General features: G+C 47.2%; 1 protein-coding gene across 8 annotated transcripts in view; it reads left to right on the top strand.

Moving 5' to 3' along the window:
* The window catches only part of HDAC4 (histone deacetylase 4), a 1,367,213-nt gene that overhangs the window by 1,240,179 nt on the left and 99,785 nt on the right, over positions 1-27,249 (top strand). For all 8 annotated transcript variants that reach the window (XM_078681413.1, XM_078681410.1, XM_078681417.1 and 5 more), the window contains one exon: positions 7,355-7,488. In XM_078681413.1, coding sequence (XP_078537539.1) covers positions 7,355-7,488 — 134 coding nt within the window. The remainder of the gene's footprint in view (positions 1-7,354; positions 7,489-27,249) is intronic.

Below are 27,249 nucleotides of genomic sequence, written 5' to 3'. Positions count from 1 at the left end.
ACGGATGTATCTCTCCTGGGCTGGGGAGCGCATTCACACCATCTACAGATCCAGGGAACGTGGTCTCCGACGGAGTCCACGTATCACATCAATTTCCTGGAACTCAGAGCTGTTCACTTGGCACTGAAGGCCTTTCATCCGTCCTTCCAGACCAACTCCTTGCTTGTGCGGACAATACGACCACAATGTATTACCTCAACAAGCAGTGGGGCTCGAGATTGCGCACACTGTCACAGGAAGCGCAGGCGATCTGGCACTGGCTGCTAGCCAGAGGACTGCCGATAACGGCAACTCATCTGCCACGTGTGCAGAATGTTCAGGCGGACGTCCTCAGCAGGTTGCTTCACGAAAACCACGAGTGGGTCATAAACGACGAAGTGCTCGACGATATCTTCGCCATGTGGGGCACTCCAGAAGTGGATCTATTCGCCACCGCAGAAAAAAGCAAATGCTGCGACTTCGCCTCGAGGTATTACCAGCCGGGGACTCTGGGGAACGCGTTATGGATCAGCTGGTCGAACAGCTTTCTGTATGCTTTTCCACCCATTCCCCTGATTCCAGCGGTGCTCATCAAGCTGGCCAGATCCCGGGCGCGGATGATCCTCATTGCGCCGGAATGGCCCAGACAGTGGTGGTTCACAGACCTGCTTCACCGGTCGATCCTACCTCATCGGCGGCTGCCGTGTTTGCCGGACCTTCTCACGAAGTTCGGGGGGCAGATGGTGCACCCCAACCTCTCATCGTTGAGTTTGGCGGCATGGCTTCTGAGATAGTGCAATATGGCCACTTGAATCTTCCTGAGGATTGCATGGACATATTGAAGGAGGCTAAGAGGCCATCTACTAGGACCTCTTATGCTTACAAATGGAAGAGATTCTGCATCTGGTGCATGTCTAAGAACTATGATCCAACGACCTGCAAGGAGGATGTTATCCTTCCATACCTTCTGCATCTAGCTCAGTCTGGCCTTAATTTTCATTCCATTAAGGTTCATCTAGCTGCATTGACTGCTTACAGAAAATGCCCTTCACAGACATCCTTCTTCCAGATTCCTGTTATTAAGGTCTTTTTGGAGGGGTTGAAGAAGGTGTTCCCTCCTGTTCGGCTTCCTTCGTCTTCAAGGGAACTGAATGTGGTGCTGTCCAGGCTGATGAAGGAACCCTTCGAGCCTATTCATAAGGCTTCACTGCAGCACCTGCCTTGGAAGGCGGCGTTCCTGCTGGCCATCACATCGGCCTGCAGGGTGAGTGAAATTAAGCCATTGTGTTGCCAGGAACCTTATACTGTATTTCATGCTGCTAAGGTTGTTATGCGTACTCAACCTAAGTTCCTTCCCAAGGTGATTTCTGATTTTCATGTTAATTAGACTATAACTTTACCAACATTTTTCCAGAATCCTTCCACTCCAGCGGAACGGTCTCTTAATTCCCTGGATGCCAGAAGGGTGTTGAAATTCTATCTGGATAAGACCAAGGATAATCGTAGATCGGACCAGCTGTTTGTCAGCTATGGGTCGGTTAGGACTGGTCTGGCTACTTCGAAACAGTCAGTATCTAGGTGGATTGTGTCATGTATCCAGCTCTGTTATCAGAAGGCGAATAAGACCTTAGGGGGTAAGCCTAAGGCTAATTCTACCAGGGACAAAGCAGCTACAACAGCTTTGCTTCGAAATGTTCCCATTGCAGAGATATGCAGGGCGGCCACTTGGAAGTCGGTCCACACCTTTGCTAAGCACTACAGTCTGGACTCGGATGCCAGAGCAGATTCTCAGGTTGGGCAGGCTTCGCTGCGGAATTTGTTCGCACAATAGTGGTGTTGTCTATATTTTTCCACCGCAGGTTTGTTTTTGGATGGGCTTGCCATTCTATTCACTAGATTATGACTATACACAGAGATCCCCTACTACAGAAGGAGTAGTTTCTTACCTGTAACTCCAGTTCTGTAGTAGGGGTATCTCTGTTATAGTCATAAGCGCCCGCCCTCCTTCCCGGTGGAGAAAATGGTACTGTGATGTATGCTACAGGCCTTGCTTTATGCACCTTCAAAAAGAACTGAAAGTAAAAGGAAGGGGCTGAGCATGCTGGGATACCGAGGGTCTCCAGAGAGTTCCTTAAAGGTACGGTATCCCTTTTCCAGACACATAATGGCAGCCTATGGAGGCTTGTCTGTCCTTACCTTCCTCTCTATCATTCCAAGGATTTGGTGAGGGGAGAAAAGTTTCTCTATGGGTGAAACTTGACAGATTGTGTTAAATGTGTTATTGGTGTTATATCCTTGGCATTTCTAGTTGTAGTACTGGACAGTGTAGCCTTGTAGGTACAGGCTGCATTATTGTCTTTAACTTTCTCTTAAGTGTCAATGCAGGACTGCAAGGCAGACAGTTTAAGAGATTATTTTTGATTGCTCCGGGGTCCACGCACATGGGCGTGACTATTCCCTAGATTATGACTATAACAGAGATACCCCTACTACAGAACTGGAGTTACAGGTAAGAAACTACTCCTTCTTGTATTAGTGCAGGGAGAGAGGTGTATGGTTGGGTTAAGGCTACCATAACGTCATCCACGTAGAGCGCTATTTTCGGCTCCTGGCAGCCAAATGAGATGTCCATGATTTATGCATTCCTGTGAAATCGCTATGCAAGAGGCTCAGTATACAGTGCACATAGGAGAGAGGACAGGCGGCAACCTTGTCTGGTACTGCCGCTATTGGAAAGTGCCCGGAGGTCAGTGCGGACACAGGTTGTGGAGGCCTGCATAATTGCACCAGACCCATCTCTTGAATCGAATGCCCAATTTGGGCACCAGACAGAGGAAAGGCCAGTGCACCTGGTCAAAAGCCTTTTAGGCATCAATCGATATGAGTAAGTCTGGCTTCCAGTAGCTCTCTGTTTTATCGATGAGATGCAACCGTCACTCGTATTATCGCTGCAGTCGCTCTCCGGGATAAACCCAGCTTCGTTGGGGTCTATCAGGCCCTGCATATAAGGATTGAGGAGAGTGGCCAATGTGCCAATAAAGATTTTGGAATCAACATTTAGTAAAGATATGGGGTGATAACATATGCAATTGGTAGGGTCTTTCCGTGGCTTGGGGATCGCAGAGATAACCGCCATTTTCATAGCGTCTGTAAGTGTGCCTGTGTCTCTAAATGAGTTATAGAGGCAGGTAAGGATAGGTGCTAGTTGAGTAGCGAATACCTTACAGAAAGCGAGTGTGAAGCCATCTTGCCATGAGGCGTTGCCTGGCTGAAGTTTAGGAGTGGCCGTTTGGACCATGTCCTCTCGGATGTCTTCCTCCAAAAGGAGATTTTTAAGAAAAACAAATGCTGACCATACACGAAATGTCTCACTTCTCCTTGTTTGGAGTGACAAATCCACTTAAGTTCAAGATTCGTCTGGTATTCTTTATTTATACCTTTTTAATTTTTGATTTTGAAGTTAGAAAATTGCTTTGTGCGAAAAAGACATACCGCATATATTTAACATATACTTAGTGAATCAACATATACATCATCACAAAACTATCATATATAAACAACAAAACATGAATTGGAACATATCATATATACATTAGCACAAAGATTTGTGCAACAACACAAATATTCATTGTTTGCACTATTCTTCTTTAGATGAAAAAATGTATTTACAAAGAAGAAAAAGTATTTACAAAGAGGAAAAATCAGGTGGAGAAAAAAGCAATGTCATAAACAATGCAAATGTGACTGAAACGCTTAATCAATATTTCAGTCATTAAGGGAACGACTTGTTCCTGACTATTTGTTCAATACTTGTCTCCACTTGGAAAGGAGGGCATCTTGTGCTGGAATGCGCACAGTGGGTGTTTGAGAGAGCTGCTACCTCGACACTTAGTGTATAAGTCTGCATAAAACCTGTCAAACACCTGGGCTGTAGCTGTATCTTTGTGAAGTCTCTGGCCAGAAGGCTCGCATATCTCCTGAATCTTGTTCCTATGCACTTGGGCTCGCAGCCTACCTGCCCTGTTGCCACTGGTGTAAACCTCTTTTTGGTACGGAGAAGAGCAGTCTCTGACCGGTCCATGTCAAGGGCTTAAAGTTGCTTCCTAGCAAGGGTGAGTTGCCTCCTCACCTTATGAGAGCCATATAGCTTGTGAGCGTTTTCTTAATCCCGTACCTCTGTTTCCAAGGCCACTAGTTTCTCCCTCCTGGATTTAAGTCTTTGCGATATAGCGCTCAGCACACCTCGGAGAACTGCCTTCAGGGTATCCCACAGAAGTACGATGGGAGTGTTTGAGTTATCGTTCGTACGCACTAAACTGGTGAGTACTTACCTGAGCTCTTTAACTGTAGAATTGTACGTTAGTAGCTTGGGTTTCAAACGCCATGCCCTGTGTGATGTGGGATAACATGCGGCGATAGTCCAACTGAAATCGGAGAGTGGTCCGAAATCGCATTGGTAGTCGCATAGCATAGACCGGAGTGCCAGTCTTTTTGACGGTAAGTTGTGGCCTTGGACATTTAGACTCAGTATTTTAATCATGGTGTGGGTGCATGGACTTGCAGCTAGTGGAGGCGCAGGGAGAGACAGATGTGTAGGCACTTGGGCCAGATGAGCAGTTGTCCACCTCTATAAGTATTTGATATCTTGGAAGCTGGTCCACGGATGGGGGAGGGAGGAGAACCGGAATGCAACCAGAGAACACTACTCCCTCCGTGGGAGTCAATGCACCAGTATGCACAGGGGTTGTGGCCATGTCCGGAGTGTCTCAAGACTTATAATAAAGGTAGATGGAGGCTCCACTAGCCTGGTGATCATACAGAACTGAGGAGTTAGGCGGGTGCAAGGACAGGGGTGCGAAATTCCCCTTCAGCTTCAAGCCAGGCATAGTTTGTTGGTAGCCTTAGGCAGTGAGCAGTGAGGGTTGCCTTGTCTATGGATAGCCTCTCCAAGGACGTACTGTGAGGTTGCCATCATGGAGAGTTTGTCAGGGGAGCACTCATGATGTTGAAGGTGATGGAGAAGAGCAGTAACTTTCATTCGCTGTGGGCCCTCCAGTTTTGCCTGGATGATTTCTGGATGTGTTGTGGTTCTTGCTGCTAGGCCTCTTGCATCCTGGCAGCTTGTGAGAGCTGTCTGAGGGGGCGTTCTCAGCTTGGTCAGTCCCTAAATCTAGGATTAATTTTGCTTCTGCCATGGTACGTACTGGGTGCTTTTTCTTGTTCCACACAAAGGTCAGGCGGAATGGATGGCCCCATCTATATTTTACCCCATTTTCCCGAAGGAAAGACTTTGCAACGTAGTAGGGGAGAGCTCCCGGTACAGCCACACCTGTGCACCTTCAAAAGTAACCAAGAGTCCGTCCCACACGACCGCCATGATGATCTCATTGGGTGAACGAATGTTAAGGTGTCCTCCCGATGCATGTGGCCCAGGACTGTCCTTTTCTGCCAAGTTTGTTGAGATGTGTCGGAAGAGGAATGTGACATATTTGTCTAGGTGCCCTGCATCTGCCTGTAGTGAAACACCTTGTATACGAATGTTATGAAAGACACAATCTGTTTTCAAGGTCCTCCAAGTGTATTTGCAGGTCATGGTGTTGGTCCCACTAGTCCAGCAGTTCTCATCGGTAGTGATAGAGTTCCTTTTCCCTGGCGCCACTGGTTTGCTCCAGCGTGTCTACACTTTGAACGAGCTCTGTGGCCTCTAACTTAACCTCTTAGACATCTGTGGCCACCTCTTATTGCAGAGTGGCAATGTCTCTCTGGAGCATAGTAAAGAGGGTCTCTATGAAGAAGCGGGTGACAGGCACCTGTTCCACTGAGGAGTCCTGAGTGGATGTTTCGTAGATCAATGGCGGGATGGGCAAGGTCTCTCTGGTCTGGTTTTTCTTTTTGGCTGGGAGCTTTGTAAGGAGGTCTTTTACAGTAGTGTCTCTTTTAGCCCTGTGGCCTGCCATGGTGATAGCAGCGCAGAGCTGTCTCTTTTGGTCTCAGGGCAATGCAGTGGGCCCCATAGCACCAACTTCAGGAGTATCAGCCCAGATGTGCATGGTATACAGCAGCGAGGAGAGCCTTCTCCAGTCCCCGCAGGGGTCCCCACTTAATTTGGTTAGTGGAGAGGGCACCCTCACCAACAGCGCCTCCCGCCTCACTGCGAGTTATGGGCATCAAGCCGGGACACAGGGGCAGTACTCCCAGTGGGAGCTGCTGCCACTGTGGGAAGGAGGCCTCGCAGTGCTCCTATTGCAGTCTCCTCCCATGTGTAGCCCAGCCGTGTCTAGTTGCAGGGCCGCTAATGACCACTAGAAGCAAGAAGTGCTCGGCCTGAGATGATGTGTGACACTGGCTCACAGAGGGCGGGTGCTGCATCAGAGGGAGGCAAATCCAGGGGGAACGAGGATGCCTCATAGTACTCTCTTCACAGCCGTGGTCATCCAGCCAGGTTACGCTGCGGGTCTGCTGGTGGCGGCCATTTTGATGTACCACAGGCCCAGAGCGTTATGCGTCGCCGGTTCTTGAGGCGTGCTGTGCTCCACTAACCTCTTTCACCACCCCCTCCCATCTTCCACCCCGTGTATCCAGGGATTGTCCTGCAGGGTGCGCTGACCAGTTCTCAGGAAGAGGCAACAAGTCCACCGGTAAACAGTGTCAGGCAGGAGAGACTCACTGTAGAGCTCTCACATGGGCGCCATCTTGGACATGGCGCCTCATAGTCTGTTTTATATAGCGCAAAGTTGACCGGACTTGCAGTGCTTTACATGAGCGCCAGTTACATTATACAAGAATACACTCATTTTTACAGGCATGGGTTAAGTGATTTGACCAGAATCACAGGATGTTAAGCTGGCGCAGAGATTCAAACCTAGTTCACCAGCTCCACAGTCAGCAGCTCTGGTTTTAACGCACAGCCTCTACATGGTGAGTATTCCAGCAAGCTACACTTTGACAAGCTGACAATTGCAATGGGCATTTGGACACAAATATAAACTGTATATTAACTATAGGGAAAATTACAAATTTTATTTGTTTGTACGTGCATAGCTTTAAGTAAAATAAAAAGTGTTATGACTCAGTCTGGCCAGGTCTTATCACTTTCTTTATTTTATTTTAAGCTATGTAGCACACCGCTGTACAGCATTTAAAAAATGCATCCTCCTCTTTTGCCATGCCATAGCAGCTTTGCTACCCTTGTGCTGATGACTACTATAGGTTGATTGATTGATCTAGTAAATTTCAATATTAAAAACATTTCACAATAATGCCATGAGTGCTGTACTACAGCTTGCTAAGCATTTTGAAAAATTCTCATAGAATGTTATTTTGATCCTTAAAAAAGCACAGCCTTTTATTTTCCGATTATCTCTTCTTTTTGCAGGTTTTGGGTACCTGACAAAGCAGCTGATGGCACTGGCTGGTGGACGTATTGTTCTAGCACTGGAAGGGGGCCATGATCTCACAGCAATCTGTGACGCCTCTGAAGCATGTGTTTCTGCTTTGCTGGGAAATGAGGTACCAAAGAAATATGATTGACATATAGAGTGTAAAACAGTGGTAATGACAAGGCTGTAGTGTTGAGGAAAGAGACTAGAGCAGGGACCCTGGTGGTGTTACTGATGACAGTTCCTGGTTGAGTGATATTGTAAGACTGATTAGTCCGTTAAGACTAGAGGGTAATTACTGGTGAAGTTTCTGATGGGTGTAATAGAAGAGCGCTAGTTTTTGAAAGAATTATTTTTTAATGTTTAATTTGTTTTTAAAATTCTATGTAGTACTGTATAGGTTATCATGTGTCTCAGAAAGTTGCTAAAATAACACATTTTGGTGCATTTTATTTATTGAAATAACCTGTTGCACGTTACTGAGGCAGGTGGAGGGGACTCACCTAGTCTTTTTTTCTGCTCCAGCTGGCATTTCTGGACTGGTCAGTGGTCTAGTGCAGAGAAAGTTTGAATGCCGGCACTTAGAGCAGACTGGTGCGCGGATGTGGCTAAGACAAGCTGGTCTGCGATTGGCTTGCACTCAGCGCCTGCCAGGCTTCCTGTCTGCGTACCCACAATCAACATTTCACCTATACAGGCTCTCAGCTTCTCTCCCTGAGATGGGAGCCACTCTGCTCAGGCATAGCCAACTCACCCAGGTCAACCCCTACTTATCAGTAATGTTTGGTTGCTTGTAGGGACCCAGTGTGCCTCTTAGGGTTGAATATGCTTGCAGCCCTCATAACACCTTAAACGGATAGGTGACGCATTTTCTCTCCTTGAGAGAAACTTGGATGTCCGAGAGCTCAGTGCCTGATGTAGCTTTGGCCACCGTGGCTGGTTACTCTGTGTTGCACCTTGACAGAGTGGGAGGAGAGGTGGTGGTATCGCTTTAATGCACAAACAGTCTGTTAGTTGTGCTACCTTTGACACAAAGGAGCTTTTAGGGGCTTAGTCTATGGGCTTCTGCATCTTATTGTCCGCTAACAAAATCCTGGCTAGCATATTAATCTATCACTTCCCTCCCCACCGCCCACACCGCCACCACCACACATGCAGGGGAGTTCTTGTCTTCCCTGGCAGAGTTCCTATCGAAATTCATGTTGAAATGCTTAAATTGTACTGTTCTAGGGGACCTTAATGTGCAGGTAGACACATCTTCTGACATGCCTGGCCAACTTCTTTCAGAGTATATGTCATGTTGGGATATGTCGCAGTTTGTGTCTCAGACCACTCACATCACAGATCACACCTTAGACTGTTTTTTCTAACACTTACGTTCCGGTACTTCACATTAGTCCCTTGACTTGGACCGACCATGCTCTCATTCACTTCCATTGGTCACTGGGCCACGGCCCTCATGTACGCAGGCTATGTCCCTCTCTACCGCACCGCAATTGGGCCAGAGTCTCTCCTACGGAGTTTAGTCTTGCCTTCAGCAAGTATTCTCAGCCTATGGACGTGGGCTTGGAAGTCGATGTCAGATGGGTTGACTCCTGGCTTATACAGATGGCTGACTTCATTGCACCCATTAAACACAGGGATGGTATTCCCTCAGCAAAAAGACAGCCAGGCCCTTAGTTCAACGAGGAGCTTAAGGGGCTTCGCATACACTGTAAGAAAATGAAAAGGGATTGGAGGCCTTGTTACCTTCCCACTGACAAATTGCTCTACAAGAAGGCTTTAAATATTTATTATCATGCAATTAAGATAGCTCAGTCTGACTTTTTTACAATTCAGATAGACATGTTCGAAAACCCGCCCCAGGAGATATTTAAAATCCTCAAAAAGTTCACACACGCGGAAGCCTTGCTTCAGCCTTTAACACCAGCTGGGATAAAGACCATATACCCAAGGATGTCCCCCAGTGACTCCATCTACCATGGTATTGTGCAATCTCAGGGTAAGGTTCAATACAACTGGTCCTCCCAACCCCCCACCCCAGGTGGCATAGGTATGAGGCACTTATTTGGCCTGGTAAACACATTTCAAAACTTCTTCTATCTCCTCCTCCGATGCAAAAATAAACAGTGAACCAGGCCTTGATTATGCCAACTCTTTACCGGGGCGTACCTCCTGAAGAGACTGCAGCTTGTGCAGAATGCTGCTGCTAGGCTTCTGCTATGCCTCCCCAGGAGAGCCTCTGTCAACCAGGTCTAAAGGAACTGTGCTGATTGCAAATAAAAGAATGTGTGAGGTTCAAAGGTTTGGTGCTGGCGCACAGAGGGTTTTCACCACAAAGGTACTCCGTATTTGTCAAACAGATTTACACCATACCAACCAGCTCAGGCCCTTCAGTCATCCAACTCCTTGCTGGTAGTAATTCCTTATGTCTGAAGAAAAAAGTGGGGTGGTAGCTCCTTCTCTTATCTGACCGCCAGGGAGAGTAGAATGCCCTCCCAGTTCAGCTCTGTGTCTCCAGGGACATTCTGGCTTTTAAGAGACTTCTTAAGTCCTGGCTGTTTGGTTTTGCCTTCTAGTTACCTCTGTTATTTAGGGATCAGACTTTATTTAGCGTCGGGAGACTCTAGTGAGTAGTCATTGTGCTTTACAGATCTTTAATAATAATAAAGAGGATGAGTGTTGAAGATTTTGATGGCCTTGTAACCGTATAGATCACAATTTCAAATCCAAGTGGGTCAATTTCGACCTTCAGACTTCCAAGATTGATAAAATGAGTTCCATTGTGTCAAGGATTAATAATTGTACCTATTGTTTAAGTCGCATAAGGTGTGCTTTAATGCAAATAGTAATTATTTTAATGTAATATTACTTCGCTTTCACATGCTTTTGTCATGCAAGGACATATATGATAGAGAATCCTAGCTGCAGATTCTTTACCTTTGAATATTTCCCAGGCATCAACTGGATCCGGAAATTTCCAAGCAGTGCCCCTGCACTGGTAGTTGGCGTCATTTGGCTCTGCGTCATCCGCTCCGGAAGGGATTTGCATGGTGCCTATATAGGCACCACCCTACAGACATCAGTTGTTTTCTTTCCGCACCAGTTAGCGCTGATCCATGCCGCTCGATGACGGATCACCCTGCGTCCTTCAAGATCCTGGTTGTATGTAAGGTCACAGAAGAGCTCGTGGAGCCTCACTAGACAGTCGTCATCTCAAAGTCTTCAGGTAAGTCCCACCGCTAGAAGAAGTCTGCAAAAGTTGAAGATGCCTTCGACTTTACCACGCCTGTCCAATCCTCGGACGAGGCACAATTGAATCAGCAGCCCAGGGCTCGCTCCTCTGCAGAGCCTGCGACAGGGTGTGCTCCATTCTTCTCTGACTTTTCTGGGCTTGCACAACCCCTGCCCATCTGAAATAGTTATTTGAGGCTGTGCATCTCCTATCAGAGTAGCACGATCCTTCTTGAGAGCCTTTGAGCTCCATGGATTCCCACCTTTTGGTTCACCCCCATGTCCAGTGAATCCGGTGCTGGATCCAGAGCTGTGCTGCTTGCTGGACCGCACCCTTCAGTAGCGCCCGCTGTAGTACCAATGCCCCACGTCGCCACCATCCCCATCGTAATTCCTAACTCCGACACATGCAAGACCAGTGCTGTCTATTGCCATGCCCACCACTTTTTTTCAACAGGCCTGGAGACGAAGATGAATAGGAGGGACTTGAGGACCCTTATGGATACCAGCTTCCCATAGATGTCAGAGAAGACAACTAGTATCAACAAGCATTAGAAATGCAATCGGGCTCGGATTTATTTGAGTTTGAGCTAATGGCATTGTAAATGCCAATGTCTTTTTGCCATGTGTTATGGAGTGTGTGCATGTGGTGTGTAGTGGAAGTATGTTGGTTGAATTGTAATTTTACCAATGGTGGCATGCTGAGCTTTATATGAATATGTTTAAAAGTAAAGTGTACCATACTGCGATTGCTTGGTGGAAAAGTGCACTGCCGGCTGGAGGTGTGTGTGCCTGGTGGAAGGGTGCACTGACGGCTGGTGGGTGTGTTCTTGGTAAAAGCGTGCACAGATGGATGATGGTTGTTGGTGTTTGTGCATGGTGAAAGCATTCATTGACGGCTGGGGGTGTGTTGTTGTGTGTGTTGTTTTCTGTGTGCTGGTGAGTGTGTGGTGGTGAGTCTGTGGGGGTGAGCCTGGGGAGTGAGTGTGGTGGTGAGAGACTGAGGTGTGTGGTTTGTGTGTGCGTTATGTGTGTGTGGTGTATGTGTGTGTGGTGTTTTCTGCACACTCACACACTGCCCCTACACATTCACACACTGCTCACCCGCACACTCCCAATGTCACCCTGCATAGTCACACACTGTTTACCCTGCACACTCATTCTGCACTCTCACACAATGTGCACCCTCTGCACTCACTGTCACTCTGCACTCACTGTCACTCTGCACTCACTGTCACTCTGCACTCACTGTCACTCTGCACTCACTGTCACTCTGCACTCACTCTGCACTCACTGTACAGTCACTCTGCACTCACTGTCACTCTGCACTCACTGTCACTCTGCACTCACTGTCACTCTGCACTCACTGTCACTCTGCACTCACTGTCACTCTGCACTCACTGTCACTCTGCACTCACTGTCACTCTGCACTCACTGTCACTCTGCACTCACTCTGCACTCACTGTCACTCTGCACTCACTCTGCACTCACTGTCACTCTGCACTCACTGTCACTCTGCACTCACTGTCACTCTGCACTCACTGTCACTCTGCACTCACTGTCACTCTGCACTCACTGTCACTCTGCACTCACTGTCACTCTGCACTCACTGACACTCTGCACTCACTGTCACTCTGCACTCACTGTCACTCTGCACTCACTGTCACTCTGCACTCACTCTACAGTCACTCTGCACTCACTGTCACTCTGCACTCACTCTACAGTCACTCTGCACTCACAGTCACTCTGCACTCACTGTCACTCTGCACTCACTGTCACTCTGCACTCACTGTCACTCTGCACTCACTGTCACTCTGCACTCACTGTCACTCTGCACTCACTGTCACTCTGCACTCACTCTGCACTCACTGTACAGTCACTCTGCACTCAGTCACTCTGCACTCACTGTCACTCTGCACTCACTCTGCACTCACTGTACAGTCACTCTGCACTCTGTCACTCTGCACTCACTGTCACTCTGCACTCACTGTCACTCTGCACTCACTGTCACTCTGCACTCACTGTCACTCTGCACTCACTGTCACTCTGCACTCACTGTCACTCTGCACTCACTGTCACTCTGCACTCACTGTCACTCTGCACTCACTCTGCACTCACTGTCACTCTGCACTCACTGTCACTCTGCACTCACTGTCACTCTGCACTCACTGTCACTCTGCACTCACTGTCACTCTGCACTCACTGTCACTCTGCACTCACTGTCACTCTGCTGTCACTCTGCACTCACTGTCACTCTGCACTCACTCTGCACTCACTGTCACTCTGCACTCACTGACACTGCACTCACTGTCACTCTGCACTCACTGTCACTCTGCACTCACTGTCACTCTGCACTCACTCTACAGTCACTCTACAGTCACTCTGCACTCACTGTCACTCACTGTCACTCTGCACTCACCCTACAGTCACTCTGCACTCACTGTCACTGTCACTCTGCACTCACTCTGCACTCACTCTGCACTCACTCTACAGTCACTCTGCACTCACTGTCACTCTGCACTCTACAGTCACTCTGCACTCTACAGTCACTCTGCACTCTACAGTCACTCTGCACTCTACAGTCACTCTGCACTCTACAGTCACTCTGCACTCTACAGTCACTCTGTACTCTACAGTCACTCTGCACTCTACAGTCACTCTGCACTCACTGTCACTCTGCACTCACTGTCACTCTGCACTCACTCTACAGTCACTCTGCACTCACTGTCACTCTGCACTCACTCTGCACTCACTCTACAGTCACTCTGCACTCACTGTCACTCTGCACTCACTGTCACTCTGCACTCACTGTCACTCTGCACTCACTGTCACTCTGCACTCACTGTCACTCTGCACTCACTGTCACTCTGCACTCACTGTCACTCTGCACTCACTGTCACTCTGCAGTCACTCTGCACTCACTGTACAGTCACTCTGCACTCAGTCACTCTGCACTCAGTCACTCTGCACTCACTGTCACTCTGCACTCACTCTGCACTCACTGTACAGTCACTCTGCACTCTGTCACTCTGCACTCACTGTCACTCTGCACTCACTGTCACTCTGCACTCACTGTCACTCTGCACTCACTGTCACTCTGCACTCACTGTCACTCTGCACTCACTGTCACTCTGCACTCACTGTCACTCTGCACTCACTGTCACTCTGCACTCACTGTCACTCTGCACTCACTGTCACTCTGCACTCACTGTCACTCTGCACTCACTGTCACTCTGCACTCACTGTCACTCTGCACTCACTCTGCACTCACTGTCACTCTGCACTCACTGTCACTCTGCACTCACTGTCACTCTGCACTCACTGTCACTCTGCACTCACTGTCACTCTGCACTCACTGTCACTCTGCACTCACTGTCACTCTGCACTCACTCTGCACTCACTGTCACTCTGCACTCACTGACACTGCACTCACTGTCACTCTGCACTCACTGTCACTCTGCACTCACTGTCACTCTGCACTCACTCTACAGTCACTCTACAGTCACTCTGCACTCACTGTCACTCACTGTCACTCTGCACTCACCCTACAGTCACTCTGCACTCACTGTCACTGTCACTCTGCACTCACTCTGCACTCACTCTACAGTCACTCTGCACTCTACAGTCACTCTGCACTCTACAGTCACTCTGCACTCTACAGTCACTCTGCACTCTACAGTCACTCTGCACTCTACAGTCACTCTGCACTCTACAGTCACTCTGCACTCTACAGTCACTCTGTACTCTACAGTCACTCTGCACTCTACAGTCACTCTGCACTCACTGTCACTCTGCACTCACTGTCACTCTGCACTCACTGTCACTCTGCACTCACTGTCACTCTGCACTCACTGTCACTCTGCACTCACTGTCACTCTGCACTCACTGTCACTCTGCACTCACTGTCACTCTGCACTCACTGTCACTCTGCACGCACTCACTGTCACTCTGCACTCACTGTCACTCTGCACTCACTGTCACTCTGCACTCACTGTCACTCTGCACTCACTGTCACTCTGCACTCACTGTCACTCTGCACTCACTGTCACTCTGCACTCAGTCACTCTGCACTCACTGTCACTCTGCACTCACTGTCACTCTGCACTCACTGTCACTCTGCACTCACTCTGCACTCACTCTGCACTCACTCTGCACTCACTCTGCACTCACTCTGCACTCACTGTCACTCTGCACTCACTGTCACTCTGCACTCACTGTCACTCTGCACTCACTGTCACTCTGCACTCACTGTCACTCTGCACTCACTGTCACTCTGCACTCAGTCTGCACTCACTGTCACTGCACTCACTGCCACTCTGCACTCTCAAACTGCACTCTCAAACTGCACTCTCAAACTGCACTCTCAAACTGCACTCTCAATCTGCACTCTCAATCTGCACTCTCCACTCTCAATCTGCACTCTCCACTCTCAATCTGCACTCTCCACTCTCAATCTGCACTCTGCACTCTCAATCTGCACTCTCAAACTGCACTCTCAAACTGCACTCTCAAACTGCAATCTGCACTCTGCACTCTGATTCTGCACTCTGATTCTGCACTCTCAATCTGCACTCTCAAACTGCACTCTCAAACTGCACTCTCAACTCTCAAACTGCACTCTCAAACTGCACTCTCAAACTGCACTCTCAAACTGCACTCTCAAACTGCACTCTCAAACTGCACTCTCAATCTGCACTCTCAATCTGCACTCTCAACTCTCAATCTGCACTCTCAACTCTCAAACTGCACTCTCAAACTGCACTCTCAAACGGCACTCTCAAACGGCACTCTCAAACGGCACTCTCAAACGGCACTCTCAAACGGCACTCTCAAACGGCACTCTCAAACGGCACTCTCAAACGGCACTCTCAAACGGCACTCTCAATCTGCACTCTCAATCTGCACTCTCAACTCTCAATCTGCACTCTCAACTCTCAAACTGCACTCTCAAACTGCACTCTCAAACTGCACTCTCAAACTGCACTCTCAAACTGCACTCTCAAACTGCACTCTCAAACGGCACTCTCAAACGGCACTCTCAAACGGCACTCTCAAACGGCACTCTCAAACTGCACTCTCAAACTGCACTCTCAATCTGCACTCTCAACTCTCAAACTGCACTCTGCACTCTCAAACTGCACTCTGCACTCTCAAACTGCACTCTCAACTCTCAAACTGCACTCTCAACTCTCAAACTGCACTCTCAAACTGCACTCTCAAACTGCACTCTCAAACTGCACTCTCAAACGGCACTCTCAAACTGCACTCTCAAACGGCACTCTCAAACTGCACTCTCAAACGGCACTCTCAAACTGCACTCTCAAACTGCACTCTCAAACTGCACTCTCAAACGGCACTCTCAAACGGCACGGCACTCTCAAACGGCACTCTCAAACTGCACTCTCAAACTGCACTCTCAATCTGCACTCTCAAACTGCACTCTGCACTCTCAAACTGCACTCTCAACTCTCAAACTGCACTCTCAAACTGCACTCTCAAACTGCACTCTCAAACTGCACTCTCAAACTGCACTCTCAAACGGCACTCTCAAACGGCACGGCACTCTCAAACGGCACTCTCAAACTGCACTCTCAAACTGCACTCTCAAACTGCACTCTCAATCTGCACTCTCAACTCTCAAACTGCACTCTCAATCTGCACTCTCAACTCTCAAACTGCACTCTGCACTCTCAAACTGCACTCTGCACTCTCAAACTGCACTCTGCACTCTCAATCTGCACTCTGCACTCTCAAACTGCACTCTCAAACTGCACTCTCAACCTGCACTCTCAAACTGCACTCTCAAACTGCACTCTCAACTCTCAAACTGCACTCTCAACTCTCAAACTGCACTCACAACTCTCATGCTACACTCTGAACTGCACTCTCAACTCTGAAACTGCACTCTCAACTCTCAAACTGCACTCTCAACTCTCAAACTGCACTCTCAACTCTCAATGTGCACTCTCAACGTGCACTCTCAACTCTCAATCTGCACTCTCAAACTGCACTCTCAAACTGCACTCTCAATCTGCACTCTCAATCTGTACTCTCAATCTGCACTCTCAATCTGCACTCTCAAACTGCACTCTCAAACTGCACTCTCAAACTGCACTCTCAAACTGCACTCTCAAACTGCACTCTCAAACTGCACTCTCAAAATGCACTCTGATTCTGCACTCTCAAACTGCACTCTGCACTCTCAAACTGCACTCTGCACTCTCAAACTGCACTCTCAACCTGCACTCTCAAACTGCAGTCTCAACTCTCAAACTGCACTCTGCACTCTCAAACTGCACTCTGATTCTGCACTCTGATTCTGCACTCTCAAACTGCACTCTGCACTCTCAAAGTAGTAAGGAAATAGGCCTAAAATTGCATAGGATTTTCAGGGTCAGCCTCAGCTTTTTCAGTAGTGGGAACAATGGAGCTGATGTACTGGCTTATGCAGCCAATCAGGTTGACAGCGTACACTTGCATAATATGACAGACTACTTTCAGATCATCTCTCTTGCTCTGGGTCAAAACCTAATGATGAAAAATAAGTCCAAGTCCTCAAAACGAGGAACAGTGGCCACTTGCTGCAAATAGTGGCACAAATTAAGCACTGCTCTCCCTGAATTAGTGAGTGGTGATAACTCATTTCTTATCATGACTCTCACCCCTTCCTTGTCCCCGGGCTCCTCTTCATGCTTGTCACCCATGTTATAAATATACACACCTGCCAAATGTTTTTTTCTACGATAGTATTTTCCATCAATCACTTTGCTTTTATTAATTCCACCATCTTTTTTCGTTATGACCCCAAATGATAACGCTCAGGGTATCATGTTTCTGTAACTAAGAAGAAGAGTTCTTGAAATGCTACAGTCATTCAGATTACACAAATAAAGAATCAAATAAATACATTTGTGTGTTGTACTGTAGCGGCAATAAAGGGCCTATGTTCTTTCTTGGACTATATTTCATACCAGAAAGAAATTTAAAATAGTTTTATGATGTCAAGCAAGCTATATCAAAAAAGTACTAACTGCTCATTTTGGATGTATTAGCACTCACCTCCACATATCAACAGATGCAGGTGATGTAGAAGTGCACATTTAACTGTAAGAGATGCTTCTGGATCCCCTGTCATTCTAATAGGACCACTAATGGAACTTCTGCCCCTTTGGACTTACAAAACCTGAAATAACTCTGCAGATATGTTGCATTTCACCCTGAGATTTTGGCAGAAATCCCTCGTGGAAATACCAGGGAGGAATGAGGAATAACTAAGGGAATAGTGCAGAATTACCGCAATTTTTCTGTCATTATGACGCAATTTTTAAACCGACTGCCCTGACAATGTGCCACTTCTCATGGCATCTACAGGGTGGGTTTGACACATTGGTTTCTAGATGCATCAGCACTAGGGGTATACCTTTACTCTTTACTCCAGATTAAACATTTGAATTCTAAATTCGTGGGGGCAACTCTATGTTGTGACAACAGAGTTCAATTCTCTGCTGCCTTGGTCACGAGGTCCATGAAGTATCTGTGATTGTGCCCCCCCCATGGCTCATGACATGCATAAAAGCTATTTCCTTTGGCCCTGTCGTCAGATTTCTCTGGCTCTTTGCTCTTCAGGCGGCTTTCTTCATTCGCAATCTTAGATATTATTACGCTTCTCGGTACAACGTCAAGCGAATTAATACAAGAGCACGAGACATTGCAATAGAATTTGAAAAGGCTCTTCGGGGTGCAAGTGGAAACGGTAACCAGAGGCAGAAATCGGCCATATTACCGCGCCTTCCCAAACGCCATGCACTGTACAATTGGCACGCGCATTTATAATCGTGTTATTACAGCGTTTACCCATTATTTCGAGATTTGCAAAATATGCATCCCTTGTATAGCACGGATGAACAACCTCAGCGCGTGCTGAAGGTCGCTGACCTAGAAAACTGGCGATATTTGTCCATAGAAAGCACTACAATCTATTTTAATGCATCTTAAAATGTTCGCCCAAAAAAAAAAATTGTTTCATACAGAATTCTTTCCGGCAGAGGGGTTGCTCGTGCTCAGTAGTTAGTAATTTCCAGAGATGACGCTTGTTCCGGGGATGGGGGGTCTATAACTCGCCGGGCGCGTGGCGGCCCCGCTCGGCTGGCTGCTCAGCCTGTCAGGGCCCATTAAAAGCTGTCACCGCGCGCCCGGGAATAGCGCTGATTACCCCGCAGCGCTGAGAGGGGCTTAGTGGGGCGCGCAAGCTATTTGTCACCATTAGTTTTCACCCTGATGTTTAAACAAAGGATGTCTGCATTTGGCTGGTCTAATAGTCCGGATTAAAGGAGCGGGCCTGATATTCCTTTGGGCGTCGCGCTACCTTTTATTTTTTGAAGGCATTGCAGCGTATTAACGTGGGAGACGTGGTAGTTCCCGCGCTCGCTGGTCCTTGAGTGACAGATAGACTGTCAGATTAACTTCAAGGAGGGAAAGGGCGTAGGTATCAATAACGGAGCAGGTTCAGCCCCACTGGAGCCAAGCTTTGCGAGGGTGCCGCTATTCCCCAAAATATGGCTTTATTCTACCAAGTGCCAGGGCAGGACGTTCCGAGCTTCGCCGATACAGATGAGGGAGGGGGCCGTGGGCCCCGTGTCTTGCTGTCTCAGCGCCGGATGAGTGAGGCTAATGAAGCCCTTTCCCGGCCTGGCATGCAGCAGCTGCGCGCTGAGCGCTGCTGATTGGTGAACGCGCCCGACCATCTGGATTCACTTACGGAGGCACCCTGAGAGCTCCTAATTATAATTAATGTACTTCTTTGCGCGCACACGCACTAAAAATGCCAAACATGGCCGACCAAAACGACATTTAGCCTATCACTTCAAGGCTATTAAAAAGACACCACAGCGAAGACGAATCACTGGCCAGATGACATAACACACTAAGGAATGTGTCTCGCCAAAGCCCTAGAGATACTTCTTTTTTTTCTCTTTAACATTAGGATCTCGAAACTCCTCCCACTTCGTGGGCGGAGGCCGAGCCCTAAAAACTGGCAGATGCCAGTTGGTTAGATAACTCACCAGACAATGTCTTGGTCTCTTCCCCTACCATGGCAACAGAGGAGGGTGCTTCATTTGCTATGGTAGTCCTAAGGGAAGGTGAGGTCTTGGATCTTCAGTTGCCCTCCATGGCAGTCAGGACCAACGTTTTGCCCCCTCCAAACCCTTACGCAATTTAATGAAGTCCTACTCGCGACCTGGCCCAAGCCCTGCACAGGAGCTTCTGTGCATAGGACTATTACCTGTCGCAATAACCCCGCTCTTGGGGCCCCAGTTTCCTCCTGCCAGATCGATCTGGACTGTTTCCATGGGGCACAGGGTCAAGACTTATTTGCATATGGCTGGGTCCAAACTGGGGTGGCGTAGTGGCATAGTGGGCAAAATAATAATGGATTTCATCCAGATCTTTTGACTGGGGGAGAATGTTTGCATTGTCCGCATTCGGTCCATCATTTGTTTGCTGTAACACTTTTCGCCCTAAGTGGGATGGATATGGCCAGACGTGGGTCCCTTGCTCACTGTGCCACTGGATTCAAGCTAGCATGGCTGAAGAAGGATGACATACCCTGAAACCGGTTCCAGGATGCTTGTTTCCGGTCCAGGGAGGACCTGGCCTGGCTGTTCTGTCTGGAATGTTTCCATGGGGCACAAGGTCAAGACTGATTTGCATATGGCTGGGTCCAAACTGGGGTGGCGTAGTGGGCAAAAGAACGATGGATTTAACCCAGATCTTTTGACTGGGGGAGAATGTTTGCATTGTCATCATTCCATCCATCATTTGTTTGCCATAACACTTTTCACCCTAGGTGGGATGGGTATGCCAGACGTGGGTCCCTTGCTCACTGTGCCACTGGATTCAAGCTAGCCTGGCTGAAGAAGGGGGACAGACCCTGAAACCGGTCCCAGGATGCTTGTTTCCGGTACAGGGAGGACCTGGCCTGGCAGTTCGGTCTGGACTGTTCCCATGGGGCTCAGGGTCAAGACTGATTTGCATATGGCTGGGTCCAAACTAGGGTGGCGTATGTGCAAAAGAATGATGGATTTAGGCCCAGATCTCTGTACTGGGGTGAATGTATGACATTGTTCTGCATTCCATCCATCATTTGTTTGCTGTAACACTTTTTGCCCTAAGTGGGATGGGTATGCCCAGACGTGGGTCTCTTGCTCACTGTGCCACTGGATTCAAGCTAGCCTGGCTAAAGAAGGATGACATACCCTGAAACCGGTCCCAGGATGCTTGTTTCCGGTCCAGGGAGGACCTGGCCTGGCAGTTCGGTCTGGACTGTTTCCATGGGGCACATGGTCAAGACTGATTTGCATATGGCTGGGTCCAAACTGGTGTGGCGTAGTGGGCAAAAGAACAATGGATTTAACCCAGATCTTTTGACTGGGGGAGAATGTTTGCATTGTCAGCATTCCGTCCGTCATGTGTTTGCTGTAACAAAATTCATGTGATGGCAGTGGTTGCAGCCCATCTCAGACAATCTACAGGGTTTTTGTTGTTGTTTTGTTTTTGCTTACCATGCCATTCCAGTTTGAACTCAGCCATATGCAAATCAGTCTTGACCCTGTGCCCAATGGGAACAGTCCAGCCCGACCTGTGAGGCCAGGTACTCCTTGGACTGGAAACAAGCATCTTAGGACAGGTTTCAGGGTTTCACCCCTCTTCAGCCAGAATAGCTTGACTCCAGTGGCATGGAGAGGACGGGACCCACGTCTGGGCATAGCCGTCCCACTCGGTGGTATGTCAACAAGTAAATGGGAATAGGGTTTTACCTCCCCTCTTTTACCTGGATGCAATGAGACTGTGGTCTTGGGCTCACCGCAAAGGGATCTGGCTCACTGCCAGTCACCTAGCGGGTGTCAGAGCCGACAGCCTGTGCTCGCGTGGCTCACCCTGCGAGTGGCATCTACTACCAGAGGTACTCCAGGACATCCTGGTAAAGTGAGGAACTCTTAAGGTGGACTTTTTCACATCCTCAGAAAATGTTCAGGGCTAGCAGTCAGTATGCTCCTGTATCCGTTGAGGGGAGCCTAGGGGAGTGACCCTTTTCAGTTGAGGTGGAATTTTCAGCTGCACTACTCGTTGCCACCCGCCCCAAAATACGCTTGATTTCTCGAGATCCCAGGAAAATCTGTAAAATCTGCACCCAAGTCATTCTCATTGCCTCAGATTGGCAGATAAAGGTGTGGAATGGACCATCTGCGCTTCTCCACATGTCACCCATTTCACATTCCATTCAGGTTGGACCTTCTTTCCCAGTCGAGGTAATGGTTCTGCACCCCAGTCTCCGAGACCTCCACCTACTGTCTTGGAGATTAAGCAGGAATAACTGAGAGCCTTTCAGATGCCACCAGAGGTGGTAGACATCATCTTGTCTGCTAGTCGCCCCTCCACTAAGCCTGTTTTGTTATGTGCACCAATCTAGGCCTAGGTAGCTACACAACCTTTTACCTACATTTGTCCTACCTTGCTCTGCATAACGGTTCTGGCACTGACCTTTTACCCAGTTATGTGCTGAATAAATTTCGATTCGTTTTCTCGAAGCTAGCCTCATTTATTATACAAGAGGATGCTTAGGAAAGTCTCCTGGACATTTGGTACATAACCGGATAAACACCTTGCGGGGTGTCCAACTCAAGACCAAGACGGGATCTTTCGTTCTCTCTTATCAGATAATGGGTTTTGCTCTTTCCTAGGGGATTCTTGGCTATACACCTACACAGGGCCGGACTGGGAACCAAAACCGGCCCTGGCAAAGTGCTCGGCCGGCCCCCCTCCCGGAGGGGGAGGAGGGGGGTGTCCGGGGGTGTGGCTGAGTTCATTGCCAGGGCCGGTTTTCGGCAGATTTTGTTACAGGGACGATTTTGCAGCTCTGGAAAAACGGCCCTGTAACAAAAAGGGCCCCAAACCGGCCCCCCACCCATGCGGCGCACCAGGGGATTGCCCGGTGCCCGCGCGGCCAGTCCGGGCCTGCACCCACATACATGCTAGGTACACTTAGGTAGGGTCAGCATTGTAGGAGTGCGCTTGATTACTGTCATGTTTATATGCCTGCTTATATTCTCTGTTTTAGCACCATGGTAGAATTCAACCTTTTATTTCCTCTATTGGTGCTTGTAATTTTTAACATTTGCTTCTGTCCAATGATTGTAGCAGCACACATGTTTTATACTAGAATGACGCTGGTTCAATAAATGCTTATTGAAAATGTCCCCATTGTTTATTCTGTGTATCTCTCTGATACTAAGTTAACATTATTGCCTGAGCGAAAAGTACTCTACTGTTTCCACGATCCCTGAAGTACTGTTTCCACGATCCCTGAAGGATCAAGGGTTGGCATGTTCGATAGTTGCCAGAAACCTTTTGCTCCTTGGTAGAGTTAGGGGGCTTATGTTGGCACTGTGAGCTAGCTGGTCTAAAGGCTAACATATCCTTATTGGGGGGGGGGGGATCCATAATCAGTCTAGACACTAATCCCTTAGTTTATGTTGTCCAAACATGCAGTTCCTATGTATTTTTAGGAACTACATGACAGATGGGGCAGCTTTGTTGCATGGTGTGCGGATAGTGGTGAGGATCCCTTGCAGGTCAGACTATCTCAAGTGATGCAATTTGCGCTTTCCCTTGCTCCGTGGGAATGGACACTGTAAGGGTCAATCAGTCACCTCGTCTACTGTCCTTTGTCTGCCGAATCAGACATCCCTATTCAAATCATGTGTAGTCAGGGTTTTTTTTTTATAAAGGCCTAACCAACCTTTTTTCTCCAACTCCCTTTGTGGTCCCTCAATGAGATTTAAATCGGTTCCTTACCTTTTTGATGGGATCTCAGTTGGTGCCCCTTCACAGTTGTACCCTTCATATGTTGACCCTCAAAACTGTTTTTTTTTTTTCCATCTCTTCTGCTAGAAGGGTCAGTGAGTTACAGGCCCTTAGCAGTCGACCTCCTTGCACTATTTTTTTCCAGATCAGTTAGTGTTGTAAACCATGGCTGCTAAGAATTCCACAAATTTCCATCTTGCCCAATCCATTACTCTTCCGACCTTCTACCCTCAAGCTCATCCAATGAAAGAGAGAAAGCGGTTACATTGGTTGGACCTTCAGTGGGCTGTTAATTACAACCGCAACAAGGAACTCCTGTCGGATGACCAGCTTTTTGCCTGCTACTGTGGTGCCAAAAAAGGTAAGGCAGTACAGAAGAGGACACTGTCATGGTGGATCATGCTCTGCATGAAGATCTGCTGTGCCTTAGCCAACAAAGAGCCTCCTGAAGGAATTAAATCTCATACCACCAGGGCTAAATTCCCAACTTCTGCTCTAGCTCTGGGAGTCCGGATTCCAGAAATCTGTAAGGCCACAACGTGGGCTTCCTTGCACAGCTTTGCAAAACAGTACTGCCTGGATTCAGAGGTGAGCAAGGGCAGACACTTTTTCATGTCCACCTTGCAGGATTTTCTTGTCATAACCATCCATATACCTTCCACCTGGGCAGGGTTTGCTGTGAAATCTATTCTATAGTTGAGGAATTTGCTGGTGTAAGGAAGAAAATGTTACTTACCTTCGGTAATGATCTTTCTGGTACATACTGTATCTACCTGCTGATTCCTCACTGATCCTCTGCCTTCCCGTTTGATGGATGTGTTATGGGATAAGTTAAAAAAGATCCCATCTCGTATTTTCCTGGTACTGAAAATTCTGTCAGTCCGTCCTGGGGAGCAGGGGGTACTGCTTTTGCATTCACTCTAAAGGTGAGAAATATGTGGTTAGAAGTATCCATCAAAAGTATAAGTTATTTACCTTTAGAAACGTTCTTTATGGTGGATACTTTATCTAACTGCAGGTTTCTCACCGCTTTCCAAACTTCCTGTTCTCTGGAATGGTCTCTTCCCTCTAAAAAGGTCCCAATCTAGGAATTTGCACACTTGTTCATTTAGTCTGCCGATGAGCTCCGTATCTGAGGGTGCGAAAGAGTTCATGAAAGAAACTGACATCCGCATACATGAATGTCATTTCCCGACACGAAGGACATCAACATGGAGGCACATGGGTCCATCTGCCGACATTTAGGAGCACTTTTTTTTTTTTAGTTTTCTGGATCCAGTCTCACACCCACCTGGATCAAGTCACAAAATGAGGAATCTATATTTAGAAAAAGTTCCCACCAGAAAGAGTGCTATAGAAGGTAAGTAACTTATTTGTTTCTTACATTATTCCAAAAGAAAAATATTTACCTTAAAAAAAACTCCCTGAAGGCAATTTTTTATGCCAACTTCAATGAGATTAGTGACACTTAATGTTGAGTGAAAATCTAAACCTGCACCACAAGATTTGAAATATGTGAGCGCATGCTGAGCAATACCCTTATTGTCACCAGTATGAAAAGAGATTGGTATGTCCAAGTCTTCACTCTAGCTTACCAGATGGTAAGGAACCCCAAACTTCCGCATTATACTAGTAGGTCAGTGAGGAGGTCAACAATTAAAAGATATACAATATCCTATGACATGTCCTTGAAAGAACAAGAGGTATTGCACAAGGAGGCAGATACATTTCAGGAACTAGCATTAAAGATATTACTGGAAGCTGCAGGCTCAGCCAGTTGCAATTACCCTTTCATTTAGTATTCAACTGAAATTCATGATTAAGAGGCTCGGGAAGTAAACAAGTTGTAAAGGCCAGATAGTCAATATGCCTTTTAGTGATATACAACTCTTTGAACATGGGGTTAATGATACCCTGAGAATGCTAAATTCCTGGAGTTCTTCGATGGATGCATTCCCACACTAGTTCTTAGATTGCTTAATGTGCATTGTTCTTAATTTTCTTAGAGATTGGGGTGGTCGACTTTATGGTGGCAAGGTACTCTTCCTCGGAAAAGAGAATGGAGACCAAGCTGTGACGTTATTTGCACGTCGAGAGCAAACTAAGTGTTTTTGATTGAGACTAGACTATCCTGTAGATTGTTAACCATATCTTCTGCATCAAGTTCGAAACAAAGTAGATACAAATCAGACCCAGCTGCACAATAAACAAGCATTTGCAATGCAATAGGTCTCATTTGTGAGAGTTTAAGCTATTGGCATTGTAAAGGACAATGCATTTTATTTATCTGTTTTGATAATTAACATATAAATAAAAGGCATTGTCAATTACAATGGTAATAACTCTGTCTTGTAAATGCGAGACCTATTTTATTTCAAAGAAGCGTCCGCATTGTCCCGGGCTGCTTGGCAAGTAAAAGCACACATGGTGCACTGAATGTTGCCGGAAAGCATGTTGTGACTGCAGTAAGATAAACTTATTAAAGAAAATAGTGCTTACAGACTAAATAAGAGTGTGTAACAACAGAAGTGAAAGGGCCAATCCTCATGGGAGGTTTACAAATGAAGACAAGGCAGCACTAAGGAGGGACTAACAAGCCTATTAACGAATCAGAAGCCAACATTTTCAAAGAACAATGACATGAGGCAATGAAAACTATGGGCGGGGCTCAACTCCATGCTTGAAAACAGTATGCCTCGCGGAGCTGCGCTGCCCTGGCTCAACCTAAAAAGTAGGGCACCATGAAAAACAAGTAGCAATTAATTTTAGCAGCAACTCAAATGCACTATAATAAGGTTAATAAAATTTGCTTACCCCTTTTCATTATATTTGTAAGTAGCATACTAGAGCCTGTAATTACGTACACGCTAAAAAATACAGAATACCACCCATCACCCAACAGGGTCCCCATCAATATAAACTGTTAATGGCAAAGCAGTAGAGCACAAAATATTCCAGTCCTTAGGAGAACTTCTTTTTGGGGGAGGGGTGGGTTGTACATTTTAATGGGCATTTCCAGTATTTATCAATTATAATCAGGGCCACTGGAAATATGTGGTTCTGTGGCCACAGCATTTTCAGCATATTTATGGATATGCCACATAATCCATCATCTGCTGCGTTATCTTCAGATTTTCACAAAGACATTTTATTTTTAGCTCAAATAGATCAAAAGTTACTAAAAAAAACGTGTCCCCTGCAGTGGAACCCCTACAAATGCTTATTTCTGTATTTAGGTGGTAAAGTGATACTAATAACCTGAAATCTTTGCCCAGGCAGTGTTATTGTGTGAAAAAAATGACCTAATAATTAGGCAATAATACAGTGGCGTAACAAAGGCCCACGCAGCCCCCGCAGTGTGGGTGGGGCAAGCTTCAAGGACCCCCTGTACACAGTACACTAGCCTGGAAGTTCCTGCGTGGGTCTGAGGGGGGGTCCCTCAATGTGCTGTGCAGGGGGGGCTCTCTCAAGTTTCGTTACGCCACTGCAATAAAATGACAGAATGTGCCACATTATGTCGCATAATTAAGTTAACACTGTTGTAGAATTCGGTTTTCCCCTACTTCATAAATGCAGTGGCACTAAGTATAACAAATAAAATAGAATCAGACATTACTTGGCAGTGAGAATTACCATGTCAACATATCTCCAAATTACACATACTCATATGTCGCACCCTGCCACCAAGTCCCTTCAATTACCAGTCAACTACAGCCCAGCGTATGCAGGAACCATTAAACTCATTTTACAATTGTATGTATTTAGCCAGTAATACCATTACAATAGAAGTCTC

Source organism: Lissotriton helveticus, chromosome 3_1 (assembly GCF_964261635.1).
Source record: "Lissotriton helveticus chromosome 3_1, aLisHel1.1, whole genome shotgun sequence".
NCBI lineage: Eukaryota > Metazoa > Chordata > Amphibia > Caudata > Salamandridae > Lissotriton > Lissotriton helveticus.
Note: the sequence above shows the minus strand (reverse complement) of the source record. Positions and strands in the feature narration are given on the sequence as shown.